General features: G+C 41.5%; 2 protein-coding genes across 4 annotated transcripts in view; both read right to left on the bottom strand.

Annotated features, from left to right (window-relative positions):
- LOC104937429 (multidrug resistance-associated protein 1-like) overlaps positions 1-23,523 on the bottom strand; it is a 28,524-nt gene extending 5,001 nt beyond the window's left edge. The window contains 23 exon segments of the mRNA XM_027281945.1: positions 29-228; positions 333-643; positions 5,910-6,117; positions 7,646-7,754; positions 8,479-8,551; positions 8,674-8,863; positions 9,991-10,158; positions 10,250-10,426; positions 11,354-11,550; positions 12,099-12,186; positions 13,530-13,676; positions 13,907-14,110; positions 14,198-14,290; positions 14,445-14,606; positions 17,591-17,768; positions 17,918-18,091; positions 18,808-18,969; positions 20,787-20,848; positions 21,424-21,549; positions 22,231-22,368; positions 22,514-22,639; positions 22,760-22,939; positions 23,450-23,523. Of these exon segments, the coding sequence (XP_027137746.1) occupies positions 29-228; positions 333-643; positions 5,910-6,117; positions 7,646-7,754; positions 8,479-8,551; positions 8,674-8,863; positions 9,991-10,158; positions 10,250-10,426; positions 11,354-11,550; positions 12,099-12,186; positions 13,530-13,676; positions 13,907-14,110; positions 14,198-14,290; positions 14,445-14,606; positions 17,591-17,768; positions 17,918-18,091; positions 18,808-18,969; positions 20,787-20,848; positions 21,424-21,549; positions 22,231-22,368; positions 22,514-22,639; positions 22,760-22,939; positions 23,450-23,491 (3,515 nt within the window). The 5' untranslated portion in view covers positions 23,492-23,523.
- Positions 23,524-24,149: 626 nt separating this feature from the next.
- epb41l4a (erythrocyte membrane protein band 4.1 like 4A) overlaps positions 24,150-25,002 on the bottom strand; it is a 9,424-nt gene continuing 8,571 nt past the window's right edge. For all 3 annotated transcript variants that reach the window (XM_019266530.2, XM_027282160.1, XM_027282161.1), the window contains 3 exons: positions 24,711-24,779; positions 24,554-24,634; positions 24,150-24,429 (listed from right to left, as the gene is read on the bottom strand). In XM_019266530.2, coding sequence (XP_019122075.1) covers positions 24,351-24,429; positions 24,554-24,634; positions 24,711-24,779 — 229 coding nt within the window. In that variant the 3' untranslated portion in view covers positions 24,150-24,350. The remainder of the gene's footprint in view (positions 24,430-24,553; positions 24,635-24,710; positions 24,780-25,002) is intronic.

Below are 25,002 nucleotides of genomic sequence, written 5' to 3'. Positions count from 1 at the left end.
CATCAGTTTGTTGAAAATTTGATTTAACCTGGTGGCTACAAAGCGAGGAAAATAAGCTTCCTGGTTGTTGTCGATGCGATGATTGGCCTGCAGGACAAAGCGATGCTGTTCGCCAAAGGCTCGGATGACGCCAGCACCCTGCACCGTCTCATTGAAATGGCTGTAGATCGGCGAGCGACTGACTGCCTCTAGTCGTCGCAGCTGACATGAGGAAGCCACATAGAAACTCTGGAGACCAGAACAAGAGACAGGGATATTTACAAAGAGGGCTCAGTAAAACCTCAGTGAAGTCTTCAAATATCATTAACTCCATATCAAGAATAAACTTTTACCTGTATGAAGATGTAGACACAGGTGAGGGGGAGAAGCACCAGCCCTGTGAATGGTGTGGCCAACAATAAAATGATGCAGACCTCCAGCAGCTTGAACAAGTAGCCCAGCATCATCTTCAGTCCATCAGGAATCATGCAGTCAATGGCGTCAATCTCTTTGGAGAAGCGGTTCAGGAGGTTTCCACTGGGTGTCACCTCAAAAAAGGACATGGGTGAATGCAGAACGCTGTGGAGAAGATCAGCATGAAGGCGACGTGATGCTACAATACCACCCAGGGCAATGGCGAGCGTCGTCCCAAACATGGCGACCCCTGATACACAAATGAAGAATTCAACAAGACAATGTTTTTAATAGAACTGTTTATCACAGACTACATTTAAAACATGATAAGCCTCAACTTCTTGCAGGGGATCCTGATCTGTAAGTGAACCAGATCCCTGCATTTCTGTCAAAGTTACAAAAACTCACTCATTCTCACTCAGACCTGCTGATAGAAATCAGCTTCTGACAATGGGGAACTCGAGACAGAGGACTCGAACGCAGAGTACGGGATGATGCAGATGACTTTATTGATATCTCCGGGAAAACAAAAGGCGCCTCACGATGAGGGATAAGCAATAGCACTAACTAAACTAAAACTACAAATAGGCAGGGCCAAAAAAAATAAAAATAAAATAATCACTCTAACGAGGAACAAGAAGAAAACAAAAAAAAACAAAAAAAATTACGAGAATATTTCTGACTAGACTGGTGACACATGAGGAAGGGCAAGTGACCTGAAACGAGAGGAGAGTGGCACGATGGCAGTCGTGACTGTGGTTGTTTCTCTGTGTTTCCCCTTGTTTCCCCGTCCTTGTGTTGTGTTTACTTGTCTGTCTGTGTTGTAGGCATGGCACTTTTCCCTGGGCCTCCTGGATAATCAACAAATGAAGCACACCTGCCGTTCCTCACCTCACCTGCTTTCCATCAACTCATCACTCCACCTGCATATAAACCCTGGCCTTCCTCCCACTCCTTGTCAGATCGCTTGTTCAGCCTCCGTGGTAGATCACGTTCGGACCGTCTTTAACTACCTGTTCCTTGTGCTCCTTGTTGTTTTCCTGAACTCTAACCTCCGATCTCTTGTGCTCAGGTCCACCACCATTGTCACCTCCTGCCACCTGCTTGCCTGCTCTCCATCCACCACCTTCAGACAGTCCAGACTCCGTGCCTCCTCCATCCATTCCCACCACTGCGTTACCTCAGCCATTCCCTCCACTTCGTATCGGGCCCTCTCCTTCCCCTCTCGTCCCATACCTCAATAAATCCCATTCTCTCTCTAACCGTTGTCCGAAGCCTGCATTCTGGGTCAACCTGTGCATCCATGACAGAACGATCTGACCAGAACTTTGACCCAGCGGTCTCGGATGAGCTTCTTCAAGCCTCCTCGGATCTCCGCCAAGCCCTTGCCTCTCAAGGAACCCTCGCTGGCTAACATGACCGTGTTCTTCATGAAGTAGTGGAGTCTTTGAGAGGTTTGACTGTTACTGTGTCCAGAATCCAGAGCCAGTTTAGCGCTGCCCAATCCCCATCAGTTCCAGCTAGTCCCAGTCCCTTTATTCCTGGCCCACCTCCCGCGATGCCTTCTTATCTGCCCAGGGAGCCTTATGTCCCAGCACCTGAGCGCTATGATGGTGATCTGGGGACTTGTCAGTCCTTTTTGCTTCAATGCTCCCTTGTTTTTGATCTACAGCCACAGACATATGCACGGACAAGTCCAAAATTGCCTTCATTGTTGGGTTGCTAACTGGGAGGGCTAGAGCTTGGGGTGCTGCTGTTTGGAGTGGCTCTCCACTGATTAACTCTTCCTATGCCAGCTTTGTGGCAGAGATGAGAAAAGTTTTTGACCACCCTGTTAAAGGTAAAGATGCCAGTCAGCGTCTATTGTCCCTTCGCCAAGGTGCCCGCAGTGTAGCTGACTATTCGGTGGATTTCAGAACATTGGCAGCAGAGTCAGGCTGCAACGATGAGTCACTTCAGGGGGTTTTTCTTAAGGGGTTAAGCGAAGCAGTGAAGGATGAGTTGGCTGTCAAGGAGTCAGACAGCTTGGATAGCTTAATTGCCTTAGACATCAGGCTAGATAATCGCCTGCGGGAGCGCCGTAGGGAGAAAGCTGCCCGTCCTGTACCGTCACCTTTTCCCAAGATGGGTTCCGAACCCTCGATCCCCTCAGTGGAAGCATCGACCTCCACCACAAACTGGTGAGAGGGGTCGGGAAGCGTGAAGATAGGCGCTGTGGTGAACCGTCGCTTTAACTCCTGGAAGGCTGCGTCTGTGTCGACGGACCAGTGGAACGGCACCTGCGGGGATGTGAGAGTGTGGAGAGGAGCTGCTATTGCGCTGAAGCCTCTGATAAACCGCCTGTAAAAGTTGGCAAAACCGAGAAATTGCTGCACTTTCTTGCGGCAATCAGGTGTAGGCCACTCGGCTACAGCGCTAACTTTAGCCGGGTCCATCTGAACCCTTCCAGGGGCTATGATAAAGCCCAGGAACGAGACGGTTTCGGCATGAAATTCACTTTTTTCTGCCTTGACAAACAGTTTGTTCTCTAGGAGGCGTTGCAGAACGAGTTCAACATGTTTCTTGTGGGTCTCCAAGTCGGGAGAGAAAATCAAGATGTCATCAATATAGACATATACAAAGTAATCTAGAAAGTCTCTCAACACCTCATTAATCAGAGATTGAAACACTGCTGGGGCGTTAGTGAGATCAAACATAACATAACCAAGTATTCATAATGGCCGGCTGACGTATTAAATCCAGTCTTCCATTCATCCCCTTGCCGAATACGGAGGAGGTGATAAGCATTACGCAGATCTAATTTGGTAAAGATCTGTGCCTGTTGAAGTTGGTTGAATACTGATAACATGAGGGGACGAGGATATCTATTCTTAACGGTGATGTCGTTGAGGGGGCTATAGTCAGTGCACAGACGGAGGGTTCCGTCTTTTTTCCCTACAAAAAGAAACCCCAGCACCGGCTGGGGATGAGAACGGCTGAATCAGACCCGCTTTCAGTGAGGTTTCAATACAGTCTTTCAGGGCCTGCGTCTCATGCCCAGAAACCGAATAAAGCTGGCCCTTGGGGATGGTGGAGCCCGGCAGGAGCTCTATGGCACAGTCAAAGGGGCGATGAGGTGGAAGAGCGGTTGCCTTACTTTTGCTAAAAACCTCTGCGAGGTGGTGATAGCAGTCTGGCACTGCGGTCAGATCGATAGTTTCTGGGTCTGTGACAGAGTGAGCAGAAACATTGTTATTCAGCGAAATTGCTTGTTTCTCGGGCTGTGGCTCCCGGCAACGGTCTTTACAACCTTCCCCCCAGCCAATAATATCCCCAGTGCGCCAATTTATGTTCGGGTTGTGGCGCACCAGCCACGGGATCCTGAGGATGAGGGAGTGCAGAGATGAGTTAATCAGGTAGAGCCTTATGCGTTCACAATGATCACCGATGTGCCGCAGTAAAAGCACCGACCTCCTGGGAACGCCGCTGCCGCTCCTCCCAGGAGGGCCGGGCCCTTCCCAGCTGCATGGGCTCCTCCTCTGGTTTGGAAGCGGGTCGAGGATGCTGCTCGGGAGGGAACTGATGTGGTGCAGCGTGGTGGATCCCGATCAGTCGCCACTGGGTCGAAGACGAGTCTGAGAGCCCCGGCGAACCTCTCCAGCGTAACACACACTTCGGATCCCCTAGACTGTGACAAGAAGGCTGGTGCTCAAGACAAAGGACTTGACACACTGGCACAGGACAAAGGGAGATGCAGACTATAAACACATGAGGGAAATGGGGAACAGGTGGACACAATCAGGAATCAGGGGAGACAATCAGACTAGTGACACATGAGGAAGGGCAAGTGACCTGAAACGAGTGGAGAGTTAATTTCCAAAATAAAACAGGAAGTCACAAGACAAACATGGAGACAGGACAAAAACTGTCAAGCTGGGTTTTAGTTATGTCTTGTTATTTCCTGTTTTATTTTGAAAGATAACTCTCCTCTCGTTTCAGGTCACTTGCCCTTCCTCGTGTGTCACCGGTCTGATTGTCTTCCCCGCCCTGATTGTTTCCACCTGTTTCCCATTACCTTGTGTATATATTGTCTGCGTCTCCCTTTGTCCCGTGCCAAAGTGTTTCATCTCTCGTAGCGTTCACCAAAGCCTTATTTCATAGCCCACAGTCACAGCATCTTAGCTCTAATGTTCTTTTGTTTGCCTTCCTCGTAAGAGTGATTTTCTGTTGTACTTCTTAGTCTAGTCCTTTTGTTTCTTTGTATTTAGCCTAGTGTGTTTTCAGCCTCGATTTGAGCGCCTTAAGTTAATGTTTCATAGCCTTTTGTTGTTCCTCGTTGAGAGTGATTTTGATTTTGTTAATCTTTAATAAGAGTAGTTCAGTGTTTTTTCCTCCTTTGGAGTGATTTTTTGTTTCCTCTAGTTTAGGCCTTTTTCATAGCCTCACTCAGTCGAGGATATTGTCGACCTGAATAAAATAGCTGTCTGCCAAACTCTGCATCTGAGTCCTCATTGAGTCCCGGTCTGACAATATCATAACGTTCCTGGGTGAACCATCTTATGCTATGCTCACTTTTAAGCTCACTGTAAATCAACAATGGATCCATAAATTCAATGTGATTCATTTGTAAAGGAATAGACCACCCAAAAAAATAAATAAAGAAAAAATTGAAATTTGCGAATGGTGGCACTACCTGAGTTGTGAAATAAAAAAATGTCTCTGCCTCCATGCTTCCACGAGAGCTTGCCACAGTATTTCTGCAAATGTGAAATGAGTTTCTGCAGGTTTGTTGACTATTTTCATGGACAGGTAGAGGTAGCCTACTTCAGGACACATGATGAAAGGTGTAAATAGCTCTGTGAATGGAGGCTTAGGCAATCTGTCTTGTTTGATGTTTATAAAACTAGTGGGTCCACCACTAGACATGTGGAACCCAACGAAGCATGTTAAGAAGTGGGTTATGACCTGGAGGTCAGCAGACCATATAGCATGTAGACAGAGACAGGAAAGGCAGAAGAGAGACCTAAGTCCTATTTGAAAAGTTGTGAATTAATTGTAATGACTGGCGACTGCTGACATTTGGTATGATGTTGTGACATGTAAAAAAAAGTTTAGAATACAATTGATTTGATGTAGATTTATGGTATGAGATGTAATTAAGTAATGCAAATAATAGTGTAAATTGATGGGATGTGAATAAATATTGTTAATATGTGAATTGATGGTGTATATTGTGAATACGTTTTACAAATTGCAGTATAGATTGATGGTGAAATGTAGGCTAAATAAGTTACCAATATGTGAATTGATGTGAGATATAAATAAGTAGGTTATAAATTGATAAAATATGTATTAAACCGATGGTGCGGGTACTACAAATTTTTGAGAGATATTGACCACTGTCAAAAAGGGCTCCCCCTCCTTATAAAAGCCATTTAACCATGTGTATTATATATATATATATATATATATATATAATTATCTATATATATATATATATATATATATATAAATAAATGGTGCATAACGCCGTTCACCCTGAATGAAGCCCAGAGCAGCAAACACGCTCAGTTTCAGCTCGTGGTCACTCTGTGTCCCGTTGATTGGCTGCTCATCAGCCCACAGGCTCAACCAATAGTTGTAGGACAATGATGCAGCTTGCTGGAAGGCACAGAGGAAGATGATTGTCATGATGAAGGTCAGGCCAATTGTCCTGAAGTATTCTCTGTACACATGCAGCTTCACCTGACAATAAAAAAGAACATTGTTAATGTCAAACATCCTATTAACCATTAAGGAAAACCAGCAAAAGAACTGCAAAGGTTCTGAGTGCTTCCCCATTTTTATGTTTATCACCCTTTAACTCTCTTAAACATCAGAAGATCATAAGCTCAAATCATTAGTTTAGTTCTTTTTGCTCTTCAATACCAGAAACTATTTAGTTAAAAAAAAGAGTTCATGACAGCGGGGGAACTCGAAACAGAGGACTCGAACACAGAGTACGGGAGGAAGCAGATTACTTTATTTCTCAACTCTGGGAAACACCGGGAAAACAAAAAGCACCTCACGATGAGGGATGATCAATAGCACAAACTAAACTAGAACTACAAAAAGGGAGGGCCAACAAAAAAATCACTCTTGCGAGGAATAGAAGAAAACAAAAAAAAAACTAAACTACGCCATAAACTACAAAAAGGCAAAGGCCAACAAAAAAAATCACTCTTACGAGGAACAAGAAGAAAACAACAAAAAAAAAAATAGAAGAATTATTCTGACTTGACTGTGACGAGAGGGCTGGTGATCAGGACAAAGGACTTGACACACTGGCACAGGACAAAGAGAGACGCAGACTATAAACACATGAGGGAAATGGGGAACAGGTGGACACAATCAGGAATCAGGGGAGACAATCAGACTGGTGACACATGAGGAAGGTCAAGTGACCTGAAACGAGAGGAGAGTTAATTTCCAAAATAAAACAGGAAGTCACAAGACAAACATGGAGACAGGACAAAAACTCAACTTGACATACCACTGTGACAGTTAGTTACTTTTTTTAACATCAATTAATTTCTTTTAAATTGTTACATATATAATAAGGCCTGCAGTTTGTGTGTTTCCCTATGCAAAGCTAGGTGTGTGATAGCCAGTGGTTCCTGGAAGCCCAGAGGTCGAGGATTGGAGCAGCACCTTTCCCGACCCACCAATCAGAGGGGCTCAATTGCCAGCAACAAGATTACTTTAACCAAAACTGCCTGATAGCTGCAGCGGCTTGTGGTTGTGATGTGGAGCTCACCTCAATTGTGGTTTGGATTGTATTGTAAAAATTAACTAAATAAACTAACCCTGTGACCAATTCATCTGTGGTGAAGGTTTTTGGGACTGGGCAGGTTTTTTTGAGTTCACTGATTTTTACACACACAGAAATTTCTGTTAAAGTCTTAGATATGTTGTTTTGTTGTTGTTGTTAGTGAATAGATTAGATAATGGTATTTTTCACTCTCATTTGGTTTCATATACATGGTATAGAGCTCTGTTTTTTTTTAACAACATCTGTGCACCTTTTTTCCCTTATAAATTTACCTCACCTCCTTTTGTTAAATCAATCAAAAGTTTGTTTTCACCTTAAACATCTGGTTTTAGGTTACTTGCTTTTACCCCTTGAGTCATGAATAAAACATAAATGAACTGTTTTCTTTTGTGTGTTTGTTTGTTTATCAAACAAACACGACTATTACTGATGTAAGTAAGTAAGTAAGTAAGAAGGACCCACCCTCCCCATGTGAGCTTTATCAGCTTCAGTAAGTTTCCCAGCATCCTCAGGGTCGATGTCCTGATCCACAGCCTCCATCATCTGAACACTGGTACTGCTCATATCACAGCTGGAACACCGAGAAACATGACCACATGAATAAAAACACACATGATGATGAACACACAGTTTACCAGCAGTTGTCCTGCCTACTTGTGTATTTAATCGTTTAGTGTTCTTTGGTTTTAGTGTCTCCAACAGTACAAATACATGACCTTACTTAACAGGTTAACTTGGTGACTTTAAATTGTCCGTAGGTGTAAATGTGAGTGTGAATGGTTGTTTGGACACCACCTCTTGCCCTAAGTCAGCAGGGATAGGCTCCAACCCACCGTGACCCTGAGGAGGGTTAGGGGTTACAGATAATGGATGGATGGATTGATGATTTTAGTGTTACCTCAATTTTCTTCTATAAAATATATGTGTAAGTGTATGTTTTTCTTCTCTCTCTCTCTCTCTCTCTCTCTCTCTCTCTCTCCCCATTTGTAAACATTCATGTCTCATTGATGCATGTTACTAACTTATGCTCTTTCATGTCATCAGGTTCTCATGGATTGTGGCTGCTGCTGTGGTCCTGATGACATGCACATATATAGTTAGTTATTGTTTTGCTGCTGTGTATCTGTGTCTCTCTGCCTTTCTATTTCTCTATTTACCTACCTAAGCACTAGTTTCTGATTCTCTTAAAGGTTTGTATTATTGATATGACATATAAACCTGTTTTATTATTGTTTATTGCATAGAAAGAATATTTGTCTGTGTTTGTGATCTTTGTCTGTAGTTTGTGTTTGTACCTGATAAGCTGCTCCTGAGAAAGGTCAATGGAGAAATCGGTCATACTGAGACGAGACACTGACTTCCTGGTGACTGCAAACACACAATTATTGTGTAAATTATTTGATTCTGCTGAGCTCTGGTTAGTTTAGTTACTGTATTCTGATTGATCTGATTTTTGTTTAGTTTCTTCACAGTTAAATTAGATTTCTTACTCCTGTCTCTGAGGGTGGAGCTCTCTCTGTGTTGGTTTCCATTGAATGTGTGGATGGATTTGGCAAAGGCTCCCTTCCTGTCCATCAGTTCCATGTAGGAGCCCATCTCAGAGATCTGACCCTGCTCCATCACTAGGACCAGGTCTGCTTTGGACAGGAAGCTGAGTCCGTGAGTTACCAGCACTCGGGTCTAAAAAACACATCAGCATACGCAACAGAGGTTGAAACAATCACAATGACACACATGAGGAGGTTTAAAACAACAACACTCGGGGAAGTTTAGTAGCATTGCAGCTTTTTGTGTAGATCAAATGGTCAATGAAAATCCTAGCCATACAGCATATGCAATAGGAGGTTTTCAAGTTCTGTGCCCATCAGCCAGTAGAGAATATGGAGTGGTCTGGATTGCAGTGATACATATCCCAGTGGAAAAGCTTTGTCAGTGAAGTTTTCACCAAAATTCTTCACTCTGGAAAAATGCTGGATTGTGTGGAATAGCTGAAGTTGTGATGGTGTGTTTTGGGAATGCCTCCACTGTCACACCGCGGTGAGGTCAAGCTGGGTTTTTGTTCTGTCTCGTCATTTCCTGTTTTATTTTTATATTTACCTGCCCTCTCATTTCAGGTCACTTGCCCTTCCTCATGTGTCACCGGTCTGATTGTCTTCCCCGCCCTGATCGTTTCCACCTGTTCCCCATTACCCTGTGTATATATTGTCTGCGTCTCCCTTTGTCCCGTGCCAAAGTGTTTCATCCTCGGATCGTACACCAAAGCCAATTCCTAGTCTTGCCATAGTCATAGCGTTTTTGCTTGTGTGTTTTTGTTTCCTCCTCTATAGAGTGATTTATTTGTTGTAATTTTCTTAGTCTAGCCTTTTGTTTCATAGTGCTTAGCTTTGTTGGTTTTTCAGTCTCCCTTGGAGAGATATCAGTTAATGTTTTTTAGCCTTTTGATTTTCCTCATGGTGAGTGATTTTGATTTTGATCATTTTTTCATAAACCAGTTTAGAGTTTTTCCTCCTTTGGAGTAATTTTTGTTTTCCTTAGTTTAGGTCAGTTTTTCATAGCCTGCTTGTAGCATCACTCTGTCGAGAGGGTTTTGTTATTTCAAAATAAATCAGCTCACTGACACCTCTGCGTCTGAGTCCTGTTTTGAGTCCGGCCTGACATCCACAAAGCATTTGGCATGTAGTCACACAACCAAGATGGACCTGGATACTCTTCACCAAAGAACCAACAAAGTCCATGACAACCCAGCAGAAAGTTTGATCATACTGTGTATACAGGTACAGATTTGTAGAGAACCTACAGGGCCCCACCTTGTCTTTGAGGAGTCCTCTTGGTCCAATGATTCGATCAAAGATGTGTTGTCCGACGTGTGCGTCAACAGCCGACAGCGGGTCATCCAGCAGATAAACATCAGACTTTCTGTAAACACCCCGAGCCAGACTCACCCTCTGCTTCTGACCTCCAGAGAGGTTCAGACCCTGCAGTTGGTAAATTTATTGTCAATATCCAACAAATGAATATATAATAAAGATAAACAGTCAACCAGAAGCAGACCAACAAAAAAAGGACCTTTTCCCCGATCTCTGTGCTATCTCCAGCAGGCAGGAGGTCTAGGTCTGGCAGCAGAGCGCAGGCCTCCAGCACCCGGTGGTACCAGCTCTCTTTCCTCTCTCCACCAAACAAAATGTTGTCTTTCAGAGAGGCATTCTGAATCCAGGCCTGCTGGGGGACGTAGGCCACTGAACCCTGTACCGCCACAGTGAAGTGTTTTACAGTTTTCCATTTATGAGTTAACAGTAATAAGTGACAACAGGTTATGATTTGTTTGTTTAAGTCATCTTTTCTTTTGGCTCTGTCAGCACAGATAGTTCCACAACCGGACTGGACTGTTGCCAAGTAACACATCAACACTTCCTGAACACTAGCTTGTTAGCTGCTTCATGTCAGCCTACACGTTCGGCCAGCTGCTTTGTATCATGTATGAACCCGTGAAATAAGAGTATGCTGAATATCTTTGTGTGAAATCAAACATGTTCAATATTATTAGATGGCCTATGAGCTCTCTTCAGCACCACATAGGAAGCAGGAAAACTGAAGAAAACAAAAAACTCCATCTCACACACATGACAGACGGTGAATTAACAGTGTTTAGATTCTGTGTGTATCTGATCCACCAAGCAGCTCTTATTTCAGTGAGAAATATTCATATTTAAAACAGTTCACCTCAATCCTACACTTGATTATATTGATGCCGAATTGACAAAAAGACTGTGGACCCATGATGTCCTTTATCTTGTGTTTTTAGAGTAATGTCATAAAATGAAATGGCATATTTCCTAAACAGAGTTTGGTGTCATATTTTCCAGGACACATTAATATAAAGTTTACATTATAACAGCTGTAAAGTGGAGTGATACATGTAGTTATAAGTCTCAGTATGTCTATATCTATATGAAATGACTCCTGTACAATCACAATTCTTGGTCAGATCTAGCTGTTGTATAATCATTATTATTAATTACGATTCTACAAAGAATAAATTAGGTAGATAAATTGTAATATTGCCATGACAAAAAATACTCCGAATGCATCCGAGTCCATGTGTAAGTATAAGTAAGAAAGATTATAAATATATATATCATTTATTAAATCACAAGTCATGAGAATTGTCACCTTGATGGAGACAAAGCCACTCCTCTTCTCCATTTCTCCCAACATAGCCGACAGCAGAGACGACTTCCCTGAACCAACATGACCGACCACAGCCACCAGCGAGCCCGTCTTCACCCTTATGTTGATCCTCTGCAGACATGGCAGCCCGTCGTTGGTCCAGGAGAAGGACCCGTCCTCGATCACCACACCATCTCCATCTGAGGACAGAACATGTTTCCTTTACATGGTTCCATGATTCTGACACATGGTTGCACCACATCTGGTTCCACATAATTACACATGGTTCTTTTTGTCTTTGTCTTCTTGTGTTAGGAAACATTTGATTACATGAAACATGTAGCTGATTCAATGTGGGTAGATGTAACATGTATGTTAACATAATTTTGTATCACATATTGACTTTGAGTGTGAATAACTAATTTTCAAATAAACAACTGTCCAAATGAGGAAGAACATGAGGAATATGATAAAATAGCTCACAATACACAAGGTGGATCAGAAATCACTCATAAATAAGAAATATATAGAAAAAAGATATATAGAAAAAGATATACTAATATGACATGAGGTCAGAGCTGGAAAATTACAAATTACTTTCTCTTTCAGTCTTTGTTCTTAGCTAAGTAAATAATTTTGCCCTGCTTTCAGTCTGTAATAAGCTAGGCTAACAGTTTAAATAATGGACACCCAGGTGAAATTGACTTCTGTCTTCGACAGTCTGATAGGTGACTTTATGATGTCATACCTGTGCTATGAGGGAGTCTCTCCACGTTGTCATGTTTCAGTTCATCTTGCCAAAGAAACTTTCCAAGACGCCTGAGTGATACACCAGCCTGATCGGAAAAAATAGAATCATTAACTAAAGAAATAATCTGACTTGAAAGTAAAACAACAGCACAGTGTTGAAGTCAATGATTGTTTCTGTTTGTTTTCAACAACAAAGGAGGTGTGATTCTGTTCGGACAGGCAGGAAACTTGATTCAACTTGTCGAGCAGTGAGTTTGTCATTTATCTCTCATCTATTAGAAATAAAGTCGGTCATCTTTTTCCTCAAAGTCGGTCATCTTTTTCATCAAGTCCGCATGAATTATTCTTCACATCTTTCCTTAGGAAGTCAGGAATTAGTCACTCCATTAATTTTCATTGTTATGCCGACAACACCCAATTATATTTATCGATCAAGACTGATAAAACGAATCAGTTAACTAAACTCCAAGCATGCCTTAAGGATATAAAAAGTTTGATAACCTACAATTTTCTGATGTTAAATTCAGACAAAACTGAAGTTTTTGTAATTGGATCCAAACACCTCAGAAACTGTCCTTCTAGAGACTTAGTTACTTTACTTTACTTTCCAAAAGTAGATTGGAAGCCAGAGCCTTCCACTATGAAGCTCCTCTTCTGTCGAACAAACTAGATGATAGACGGATCATTGTCAGGTTCTCCCATTAGAGGGTCAGGGTTGGTTGTTTCTTGACTTTTGTCTTATCCATGGATAAACAGTTCCTTAAAAACCTGTTCCCCAAAATATGTCAGAAAGGATCCAGTAAATAAATCAATGTAAACTGACATTGCTATTATTTGCAGAAAATATTTTTAAATACACTTCCATTTTACAGATTACTTTTCATCTTTTGAATGCTTTTTTTGAAGTTCCAGTGATAATTTTAGTAATTTACAGACTGCTCAAGTTAAACAATGTTTTTTACACAACATTTTAGCTCACTTTATATTAAAGTATGAGAAGATTCTCATCTTGGGTGATTTTAAAATACATTTCTGCTGTCCTTCTCTGCCCTTTGTTATTGATATTATGGTTGCGTTGGAGACTTCTAACCTCCTTCAGGCCATAAAAGAACCCACACATTTGAGGGGTCACAGCCAGTCCTGATAATTTTATGGGTTAGGGTCATTTTATTCATTATTTTATTAATAGCACACCTGCCCAGTGCTGGCAAGCAACTTTGGCCTGACCTGCCTAATCAACATTTAAGATTTTTTTTAATTTTATAATTGAATTAGATTTTTTATTTTGTTTTATTTATTATCATTCATAATGTATCTCTAAACACATTCTTAAATCCTACTTGTCTCAAATCTTTTTTTTTTTTTTTAAACTACCTCACCCAAAACACTGAGTTAATTAACTGGAGGTTTCTCATTGGCTGTGACTTGCCTGCATGGCTGTGCTCATTGCAAAGGGAAGCTGACTCAGAGGAGTTTTCAGGATGTTGATGAGAGTGACAGAAACAAAGATTTTCTGAGCATCCAGAACATTTCGTTCATCAGTTAACACAAAAACTCCAAACACTGACAAGGCGATCTGGCGAGGAAGAAGACAAAAACTGTAAAACATTTTGTCAGAAATAAAAAATGTGATTATTCAGAGTTCATCAAGAAGAAAAGTTTTTAAAAAATAAATTAAAATTAATATGATTCAGCAGCAGGAAACATCTGAAACCACTTCAGACCAGGACCTTTACCTGAGTGAGACTCACCAGAAATTACAGAGTCACACTGAAATTTACCTGACCAGACAGGTCTAAGGCTCACCAGGAAGGAGGAAGAGCTGAAGGATGCCAGAGAGACAGAATAAAGGATCTGAGATTTCTTCAGGGCCTTCAGTTCTTTATCTCTCAGGATCCCAATGCGTCGCAGGAAAGCTTCCTCCCACGCATAAAATTTCAGGATCTTTACACCACCCAGAATCTCATTCATTAGTTTGAGCCGACCGTCCATGAACTTCATCTGAACCTCCTAAAAACAAAATATTGTTCAGAGTTTAACCAATCAATTATAGATCCATCAACAGAAAACTTTAAATTAACAAATGGGAGTTGTTACCTGCAGTTTGCTTCTCACTTTAGCGATGAATCCATTCAGAGGGAAGATCAAGACCACAACAGTGATACCAGCAAAAGCAGATGGGCCGAGGAGCTGGCAGTCAATCAATCAATCAGTCACAGAAAGGAAGAATACATTCAGAGTGAAGATCATTTTGTGTGCACATGTCCTGAGAATGCCACATGGTAGAAGGCCATGGGTACAGACATGTCATGCGTGTCCATGTTGTGTGTTTGTAGTGTTTTACCCGCCACATGAAGTAGAAGCAGAGTGTGATCTCGATGGGTGTGACCCAAATACTGTTGAAATAAACTACAAAGTCCATCAGCTTCTGAGTGTCAGCTGAAACCAGATTGATGATTTCTCCCAAAGTACATCTCCGACGAGCTGCACTGCTGATCAACAGACACTGAGGATGCGAACACAGAAAACCTGATTAACTTAGTGTTTACTGGTGTGTCAGTCTTCAGTGAGCTAATCAAAGTGATGTCACCAACAATTGAAGACTAAAAGTAAAAAAATGAAAATGTTATAAATAAGTGAGCTGACCACAAATCTGTAGCTCATCTCTGCTGCAGACTATATCAGCCACTACTTGTATAATCAGTAGTTGAGTTGTAAAATGAAACTGGGGGATGGTGAAATTTTTCATTTATGTGACATGTTTTCCAGTGGGTGGTCTGGGGGTCCTCCCCCAGAAAATTTTGTATTTTCTAGATGTAATTTCCTGCATTCTACTCAATTTTAGGGTAACTTGGTAGACATGGCAAATCCTAAATCCCATCTGATTCATAGCTTGCATTCTCAGTTGCATGGCCTGCACAACTATGGACATCTAGAGGTGACACCAGGGGTTTTCAAAGTGTGGGATAGTAGGCCTCCCCTAAGAGAACGCAAAAGCAATGTTTTTTAAATACAATCTTTGTGTATGTTTTTAACATCTTTTTAAAACACAATTTAACATCTTTGTGTGTTTTTAAACATATTTAAATACATTTAAATCACTTCAACTTCAACTTCACACAATTTAACTTTTCAGCTGATTTTTTAAACACATGTTCACTCATCGACGTTTGCAGGCCGAGTAGCCACAAAAGTTATCATGCCTTATTGGCAGGACCCAAGCCTGGACCCGTCTCTGCCAGACTAATAATGAACAAGACTTCGAGTTTTAATACGACGCAATGTTTGAAACAAGCGGTATTAAAAGAATATGAAGCAGCCGCGGTAGCAGCTAGCGGTGCTGCTAAGGCTAAAACAACACAGAGTGTGTATGATTGACACCTGTCACCTGTCACCTGTAGACCAATCAGAGTCAGGAGAATCGATTAGTACTAGGTATTGCACCAAGAGGTCTCACTTCACTTTCAAAGCCTCTTTGTTTTTATGTAAACAACCAGGACCTTCGTGATTGATTCAAACTAAAGCAGAGACATAGCAGGAGACATTAGCAGCGTTTTTTTCGCCTGAATAGACACAAAACAGCAAAGATAAGACATACCGCTTGGGGGCTAGCTCACCGAGTTTTCATCACACCGTGATGAGACACATATCTTTGTAAGATATATTTTTATTTTTTTCCCCGCCGCTCCTCCCCTGAAGTCCTCTGGCGCCCCCCAAGGGAGGTGCGCCTCACACTTTGAAAACCGCTGACATAGGTAATAGGCTGATTATCATAAAGCCCCCCTAAATGTCGAATGGTAATTCTATTTACAGTGTTAAATAGAAGTAATTTCCACATGAATTGATAAAATGCCACAAGGGATGGAAGAAGGGATGACCATTTTAGAAGAGGGATGATTTTTACCAATTTTCCCCCAGGGGGGATGTCATCCCCCCCGTCCTCCCTCAACTCAAGTACTGTGTATAATAGAGCACAATCTCCCAAACCACGTGACATACATAACATCAGGTGGTGCATAACCTTCAGTGTGAGTGTTTCGGCTCTCCAGTTGGTGGGCCAGCAGTGGTGGCCAGGTCACTGCCCATCTGCTCCTGGCTTCCAGCTTTCCTCCTCCTGCCTACTCCATAACCAGCAAGAGGCATGTTCTGCCTCCACCTTACCACAGGGGTGCCCCAGGGCTCAGTGGTGGGACCCCTTCTATTTGCTATTTACACCACCTTCCTGGGCCCAATTATCTGCTTGCATGGTTTTTCCTACCACTGCTATGCAAATGAAACTTGGGGGTCATGATTAATGATCAACTAACCTTCAATCATGTCACCTCAGTTGCCTAGCCATGCCACTTTGCACTTCAGAACATAAGAAAAATCAGACCTCACCTGCTACCCAAGAACTAATACAGGCTGTGGTCATCCCACAACTTGATTGCTGTAATGCCCTCCTAACAAGCATCCCAGCCTGCACAGTGTAGGTTTTGCAGCTCCTGTTTTTCTATCAATCCACCCATGAATTTCCTCCCCCCTATTCAAGGCTGGGCTGTCAGGGTTAGTGTTAGGCATTCCAGACATCCCTTTTGCCAGCAATGCAATCCGTTTCTTCCTGGTGGGTCCCAAGGCATTCTAAGGCTAGATGGGCTACAGTCAATCAAAACAGCCCAGTATAACACTGACATTACTTACTTTCAACCAAGAGGGAGCATTCCTCCATTTTCTGGCACAGAACCTGTCACACCGCGGTGAGGTCAAGTTGGGTTTTTGTCCTGTCTCGTTATTTCCTGTTTTATTTTGATATTTACCTGTCCTCTCGTTTCAGGCCTTTGCCCTTCCTCATGTGTCACCGGTCTGATTGTCTTCCCCGCCCTGATTGTTTCCACCTGTTCCCTATTACCCTGTGTATATAATGTCTGCGTCTCCCTTTGTCCCGTGCCAAAGTGTTTCATCTTTCGTAGCGTTCACCTAAGCCTTGTTTCGTAGTCCACAGCCATAGCATTATAGTTCAAGTGTTCTTTTGTTATCCTTCCTCGTATGAGTGATTTTTTGTTGTAACTTCTTAGTCTAGCCCTTTTGTTTCTTAGTGTATAGCGTAGTGTTTTTCAGCCTGATTGGAGCGCCTTCAGTTAATGTTTCGCAGCCTGTTGTTTTTTCCTCCTTGTGAGTGATTTTGATTTTGATCATCTTTATAGAGTAGTTTAGAGTTTTTTCCTCCTTGGAGTGTTTTTTGTTTTCCCTAGTTTAGGCCGTTTTCATAGCCTCACTCTGTCGAGGGATTTTTGTTGTTCTGAATAAAACAGCTCTCTGCCACCTCTGCTTCTGAGTCCTGCTTTGAGTCCGGCTTGACAGAACCATGGCCTCAAACTGTTACTCAGACACTCAACTGCATTCAACAACTAAAACACCTCAACTAATTAACTGATTGAAAACAGCTGAAAGACAAATGTTTTGATCATTTAGCCTGTTTTATATTCCTGTCTCTCTTTCTTCCTCTCTTACCTTCCTGTAGACAAGGCCCATGACAGCAGTCTTTAGTCTCATTCCGACAGTGAAGCAGTGAAACATGTACTGATGATGGAGGAGTGACTGCAGACAGGACAGCAGGAAGAGCAGTGACGCAAACAGGAAACCTTTCCACATTTCAGCGTCTTTGTCACGCATGAAGTCCAGCAGCAAGCTGACGACAATGAAAACAAGCAAATAATAAAAACAATCAAAAAATGATAAAAACAACCAATAAACAAGCAATCAGCCTCTCTGTCACACCTGACATGTATGACACTCACCTTACCTGTATGACACTTACCTTGCCTGTGTGACACTCACCTGAGCACCTGTGGCACAGCGAACATGAAGGTATCATGCAGTAGGAGATAAAGCGTTCCAGACAGGAAGTACAGCCCAAAGCTCTGTCCGAGAGCACACAGGAGGAAAAGGCCTTGGCCCCGCCCCTTCCTGTTCTTACTCAACAGGCACGTTTTTTCTGTCACTGCAGCAGAACTCCGGGACCAGGACCAGGACACTCCAGAACCAGCAGGCTCTTCCCTGCAGAACATCAAAACAAATAAAGGTGAGGCCTGTAATGACCTGTTATGACCTTAACTACTACCCACTTCCCCTGAGGATTGTCCCAAGCCAATTACAGGACTCACAACAACATGCAACCAATCACATTTACTTCCTGCAGGAAGTGTTGACTTATTATTTATATGTTACAATAATATATGATGATGTTACAATGATGTTTGACAACGTGTGATGATGTTACACTGATGTGTGATGATGTGTGATGATGTGTAATGATGTTACGATGATGTGTGATGATGTGTAATGATATTATGATGATGTTACAATGATGTGTGATGATGTGTGATGATGTTATGATGTGTGATGATGTGGGATGATGTTACAATGATGTGTGATTATGGTATGATGATGTGTGAGTATGTTATGATGTGTGATGATGTGGGATGATGTTACAATGATGTGTGATGATGTTATGATGATGTTACGATGATGTGTCTTGATGTTATGATGATGGTACAATGATGTGTGATGATGTTACGATGATGTGTGATGATGTTATGATGATGGTACGACGACGTGTGATGATGTTACAATGATGTGTGATGGTGTTATGATGATGGTACGATGATGTGTGATGATGTGTGATAATGTTACAATGATGTAATTATGATGTGTAATGATGTGTTAACATTATTTAACATAATTAGGGTAAAGTGTTGTACTGCAGCTGTTTGCAGTTCTGAGTCCAAAACTTCTCCAAGTCAATCATGATCTTGTTTGATGAGTCCTGGTCCCGCAGAGGCCACAGGTCTGCAGACTGCAAGGGGCAACGGTAACCCCGAACCACCAAACTGATAGAAAAGCAAAAGATAACACAACTTTAATGATGATTTGATGATTTCAGTATTATTAGGAGGAGCCTGATAGCTGAAAGCTCTGGCTCCCAATCTACTTTCGGAAACTATGGGAACCCCCAAAGAACCCAGCATTCTGAGAGCGCAGTGTTCTAGAGGGGTAGTAAGGTACTATGAGCTCTTTTAGATATGATGGTGCCTGACCATAAAGAGCTTTCTATGTAAGGAGAAGAATTTTAAATTCTATTCTAGATTTAATAGGTAGCCAATGCAAGGAAGCCAAAATGGGAGAGATGTGATCTCTGATCTTGGTTCCTGTCAGAACACGTGCAGCAGCATTCTGAATTAGCTGCAAAGTCCTAAGAGACTTATTGGAGCAGCCTGATGACAATGAGTTACAATAGTCCAGCCTAGAAGTAACAAATGTGTGGACTAGTTTTTCTGCATCCACTTGAGATACAATGTGTCTGATTTTGGCGATGTAGAATGCAGTCCACAAACTTTGTTTTATGTGGATATTAAAGGACAAATCCTGATCAAAAACAACTCCCAAGAACGAAGTCTCTAGAAAGAGAGTTTCTGAGGTGTTTGGGTCCAATTACAAGAACTTCAGTCTGAATTTAACACCAGAAAATTGTAGGTCATCCAACTTTTTATATCCTTATGGCATGCTTGGAGTTTAGCTAACTGTTTGGTTTCATCAGGCTTGATTGATAAATGTAATTGGGTGTCATCAGCATAACAATGAAAATTAATTAAGTGATTCCTAAAAATGTTCCCTGGAGGAAGCATATATAAACTGAATAGAAGTGGTCCTAGTACAGAACCTTGTGGAACTCTGTGACAAACTTTGGTATGCATCGAGGATTCATCATTGACGTGAACAAACTGAGATCGACCTAAGAAATACGACTTAAACCAGCTTAGGGCGGTTAAACTACATTTATTACAGGTACCGTTATCACTAAAGGAGGAGAAGGAGTAGTTAAATATGTGGCACACCAGGCGGGAGAGAGCAGGAGAGGAGAGAGAAGCCATTGCTATAGCTAGGCTAGTTAGTGTGGCTAACAGAAACGGATTGTGGTTACTAAAGTTAAGAGACCTGTTCATGCACAAGCAATCGCTGATGTGAAAAATACAAAAATACAAAAAAAAAAAGAGCACCGTGACAGTAACACAGATAACCGGAAGTGACAGAATATGCTTACCATAGTACGTCAGCACAACATAGCAGTAGTTGTAGTTCACAAAAGCAAATTAGTCTGAAACACTGCAGTATGTTATCAACAAGCCAGACAGGATGCAATTGGAAAGACCTTCAACCATTTACAACAACAAAACATGACCATCAACCAATCAGAGCAACAATATGTGACCCTCAACCAATCAGAGATAAAATTCATTCAAAAACTCTTGAAACTGTTTGAAAACATTTGAAATAGTAACTCAGTCTTGATTTATGTTCCATTACATTGATCTGTGTGTCATGAACTACATGTGTAGGTAAAAACCCTAACCTATATTGAATAAATGGTTGTGATTTGTCTAACCAGATCCAGGACTGGTAGAATATTAACTCAAATTTGTCTGGTTCCCAGGCTAAGTGTGGTAGTAGTGTTAGTAATAGTAGTAGTGGTAACCCCTGACCCCAAATCAAATTAATTCAAATCAAATGGATTGAAGCACCACCTTCAGGTCAGCAGGGTAAAGAGTTTGCAGTTTGCAAACTAAATTGTTTCCTTCATAACAAAAATAAAGATGATAAAACCAATATTGTCGTAACAAATCATTGTGTCAGACTGTGATGTTTATACCTGCTGAACCAAAAGAAAAAAAACTTGGAGAGAAATGAGGCATCTTCCTCTGGACACTGGTTCTGACAAGATAAAAAGCATATGAATTAATGATATTGTTTATAAGATGTAATTAATAAGGTTAAAAAAGTTTGACAACGAAAAACCAACAAGATCAGTTAAAAAGGTTTGACATTGACCACACAGATTGATGATTCTACCTGCACCTGGTGTGTGATACCTGGAAGTAGGTGTGTGTGGGACTTGGAAGTAAGTGTGTGTAGTAACTAGACATAGGTGTGTGTGGTACCTGGACATAGGTGTGTGTGGTACTTGGATGTGGGTGTGTTTGATACCTGAACGTAGGTGTGTTTGGTAACTAGACATAGGTGTGTCTGGTACCTGAACACAGGTAGGTAGTGTCATACATGGATGTAGATGTGTGTGATACCTGGACGTGGGTGTGTGTGATATCTGGACATAATTAGTGTCACACCTGGACATAGGTGTGTGTGATACCTGGACGTAGGTAGTGTCATACTGGGATGTAGGTGTGTGTGATACCTGGACGTAGGTGTGTGCGGTACCTGAACGTAGGTGTGTTTGGTAACTAGACATAGATGTGTGTGTGGTACCTGAACAGAGGTGTGTTTAGTACCTGAATGTAGGTGTGTTTTTCAGAGAGTGGTCTGTGGTCAGAGAAGCAGCTGAGGATGAGCTCCATGAGTTGGAGGGAAAAACAGATGAAGAACACAGTGAAACGAATGGCATCTGATGAAAAACCCTGAAACAGTAGAGGTCACAGGTCACACGCAGGGGTCAAAGGGCACAGGTCAGTGAAATCTCTGTTCAGGTTTTGCTGCTTCCATCAGGACTCTAACATTTTAAAGTTGAATAAAAAATTAACTATTGAACATGAAGATTTGTTTCATGCTTCAGTTTTCTATAATGTTGCTTTAAGACGTGACATCAGTCACATTGTTCATGAATGTAGCAGCTTCTTATCAATCTCTTCTCACTAAAGAAGAAGAAGAGAAACTGCTGTTTTCCAGGAATCCTGAGATTTAATTAGCAGCTTCACATGAAATGTTTTCTACCAAACAATGAAGACGCACACAAACACATATGTTCACATGTTCAGACTACATTTAGACCTGATTCCTGCACCAAGCTGTGAAATACTGCAGCTGAACAAGAAGAACTGAGAGTAGAACAACATGAGGAGGACTCGAATCAAGATTAGGTCTCAAATAGGGATCCACTGGTAAAATTCACAGTACCACTTCTGAACCACCACAGTTCACATCACTGCTGACCCTGCACCAGTCCACCTACAGAACACCATCTGACCCTCCCTGGTGTCTGGGCTCATCTGAACCTTCTCTATCTAGGACTCTAGTCCACATCCCACACGCCAGAGGTGGACCTAAGACAGATTAAATAATAAAAAATAAGTGATTAATACCTGATCAATAATCTGCTCAACTTTGTTCTTCAGAGGAACGAGGGAACAAAGAACCAGAAGAGTCCAGAAGAGGAAAAGAAGGGTGGACGAACGAGTTGCCTTCATCCTTTCAAAATGGATTATAAGAACAGCAAGAACCTGAGGAAGGCAAGGAGGAAGAAGAAGATTTTGATTTGATTCCTGTTTTATTTGATTGTTTCTTGATAACCATCCTAAGGAACCATTGGTGGATCTGATCCACTGCCATGGTAACCAGTACCTGTATGAAGCAACAGAGACATACCAGAGTGAGGCTCCGGATCAGTGGACCAATCAGGATTAACAGGTGGTTCTGGATCTCTTCGTTCTTCTTCACCAAAAAGTAAAAAATCTCCAGAAGACTTAACAATGCCAGACTGAGACCCAAGAGCTGCAAGAGAGACCAGGTTTAGGGCAGGGATCAGGGTTAGTCCTAAGAGACCAAGTTTAGACCATAGATCAAGTTTAGACCAGAGATGAGAGTTAGGTCAAAGAGACCTGTCGTTTTTACCGTCTTGCTACAGCAGAGTTTGGACAGTGGGATGACACCTCTGTGTGGGCGGAGCTGCAGGTACAGCAGGTAAAGAGGAGAACAGATCCATAGGTAAACACAGGGGAACCACACCAGTACAGTTTGCTGGAAACACTGGGTCAGGTCTGGTCGGGAGGTGTACCAAGTCAGGTTCCAGTCCTGAAACCAGAAAGTACTATGTTCACATTTAACAAATAAATACTGATCCAGGTGAGTGATAAACAGGTAAAAAAGTGAATGATGAATAAACAGATAAATAGGTAAGTGATGTATAAACAGGTAGAAATGAATGATGTATAAACAGGTAAACAAGTGTGTGATGAATAAACAGAAACAAGTGAGTGATGTAAAAACAGGTAAACAAATGAGTGATGTATAAACAGGTAAACAAATGAGTGATGAATAAACAGAAACAAGTGAGTGATGTATAAACAGGTAAACAAATGAGTGATGTATAAACAGAAACAAGTGAGTGATGTAAAAACAGGTAAACAAATGAGTGATGTAAAAACAGGTAAACAAATGAGTGATGTATAAACAGAAACAAGTAAGTGATGTATAAACAGGTAAACAAGTAAGTGATGTATAAACAGGCAAAAAGTTGAGTGATGTATATAAGAAATTAAATAGTAACATGTTTTTAAATCAGATGTTTAATAAGAAACTCACCCAAAGATGATCCAGACCGTTCACACTGCACACGTCCTCCATTTATCTAACTCTTCTTCCACTCTTGCTTCTTCTACACTTTCTGGAGATTTATGCTTCTCAAAGTTTCTGTGAGTCTCTCTCTCTCTCTCTCTCTCTCTCTCTCTCTCTCTCTCTCTCTCTCTCTCTCTGGAAAATTGAAAAATTGTGCTTTCACTGTACAAAGGCTTATATTATAGATGTGCAATATTATAAATAAGGCATATAATAGTTGTGAAATAAAGGTCCTATATACATTTCAGTTAAACCTTAACTTTGTCAGAATAAGAAGATATATATATACAGTGTAAATGATGTCCAGCAGGAGGAGATGGTCTAGGTCTGTCCTTCCTGTCCGCTGGACGTCCTTCTGTGCTCACAGCAGTTCACACATCTTGCTGCTATGTTTGCACATTGCTGTACTTCACCCAGCATGTATGGAAGTTTTTTTGATCTTGTCTGAGGTCTCAGAGTCTTTCTGGGTGTTTGTAATCTGTGGGAAGTCCATGTCTCTGATGATCTCTACCTCATGTTGTGTGCAGTGGGTGCACAGTCTGTCTTCTCAGGGGAGCCAGATCTGTCTGTGAGTTTTTCAATGGCAAGGCTGTGCTCACTGTCTCTCTCTTGCTCTCTCTCACTCTCTCCATAGAAACATTGAACTTCTGCAACTCGTCAAATTTTTTGTTGATTTAATCTTATACAAACATCTTACAAACATGAGCATTTAATACATAAATACATCTTCAGTATTTCAATATTAATTCAGATTTCATTATGGATATTTCCACATCAACATGTAAATACACACTGAGGTACATTTAGGATGCTGGTGGTAAATGAAATGAAGAATGAATTATGGGTAATTATTTAGCCATTGGCTGCCTCAGGGACTTGTGGGTAATTGGCAGGATGTGTCAGTTGCCTTGGTAACAGGAAGAGGAGGTACGAGTTCTGTCTTTGAACTGAAAAACAAATGGAAGAAAATTATTTAAAAGCAAAGATCTGTGCATCTGTGTCTAGTACCTGATGATCAATTATTTTATTAATTAATGACATCACTGATTGAAACAATTAATTGACACTTACTGGAGGTCTGTGGCTGATGCCCACCTACAATGTCGCCGCCCTCTTGAAAAGCCACGTATTCTTATTGATTCCCCTGAGACTCTGTAGGACACACAACAAGGATGCTTCATTCTTTCTTTCCTTCCGTCATTCATTCCTTCCGCTTGTCTTTTCTTACCTCACTTCCTTGTAAGGTATTTCCTCTGTTTGTCTGTCAAACAACCCATCAGGCTCCACCAACTGCTTCCTGTACAAAGACATTTTTTAAATAAATGTAACTAATAATATTGTTTTTAATTGTGTTGAATTTTTTCAATCATATTGGTTTGTCTTGTGACGTTCTTGTTCTGTTCTGTTCTAACAGGACCTACCTGAAATGTTGGATGTCAAGGCAACCAGCTGTACTTTGTACCTAATATTTGATTTCCTAATTTATAAACTTAATCAAAATGAATAAACAAATGTTTACA

Source organism: Larimichthys crocea, chromosome IX (genome assembly GCF_000972845.2).
Source record: "Larimichthys crocea isolate SSNF chromosome IX, L_crocea_2.0, whole genome shotgun sequence".
Lineage (NCBI taxonomy): Eukaryota > Metazoa > Chordata > Actinopteri > Sciaenidae > Larimichthys > Larimichthys crocea.
This window is presented reverse-complemented; position numbering and strand designations above follow the sequence as displayed.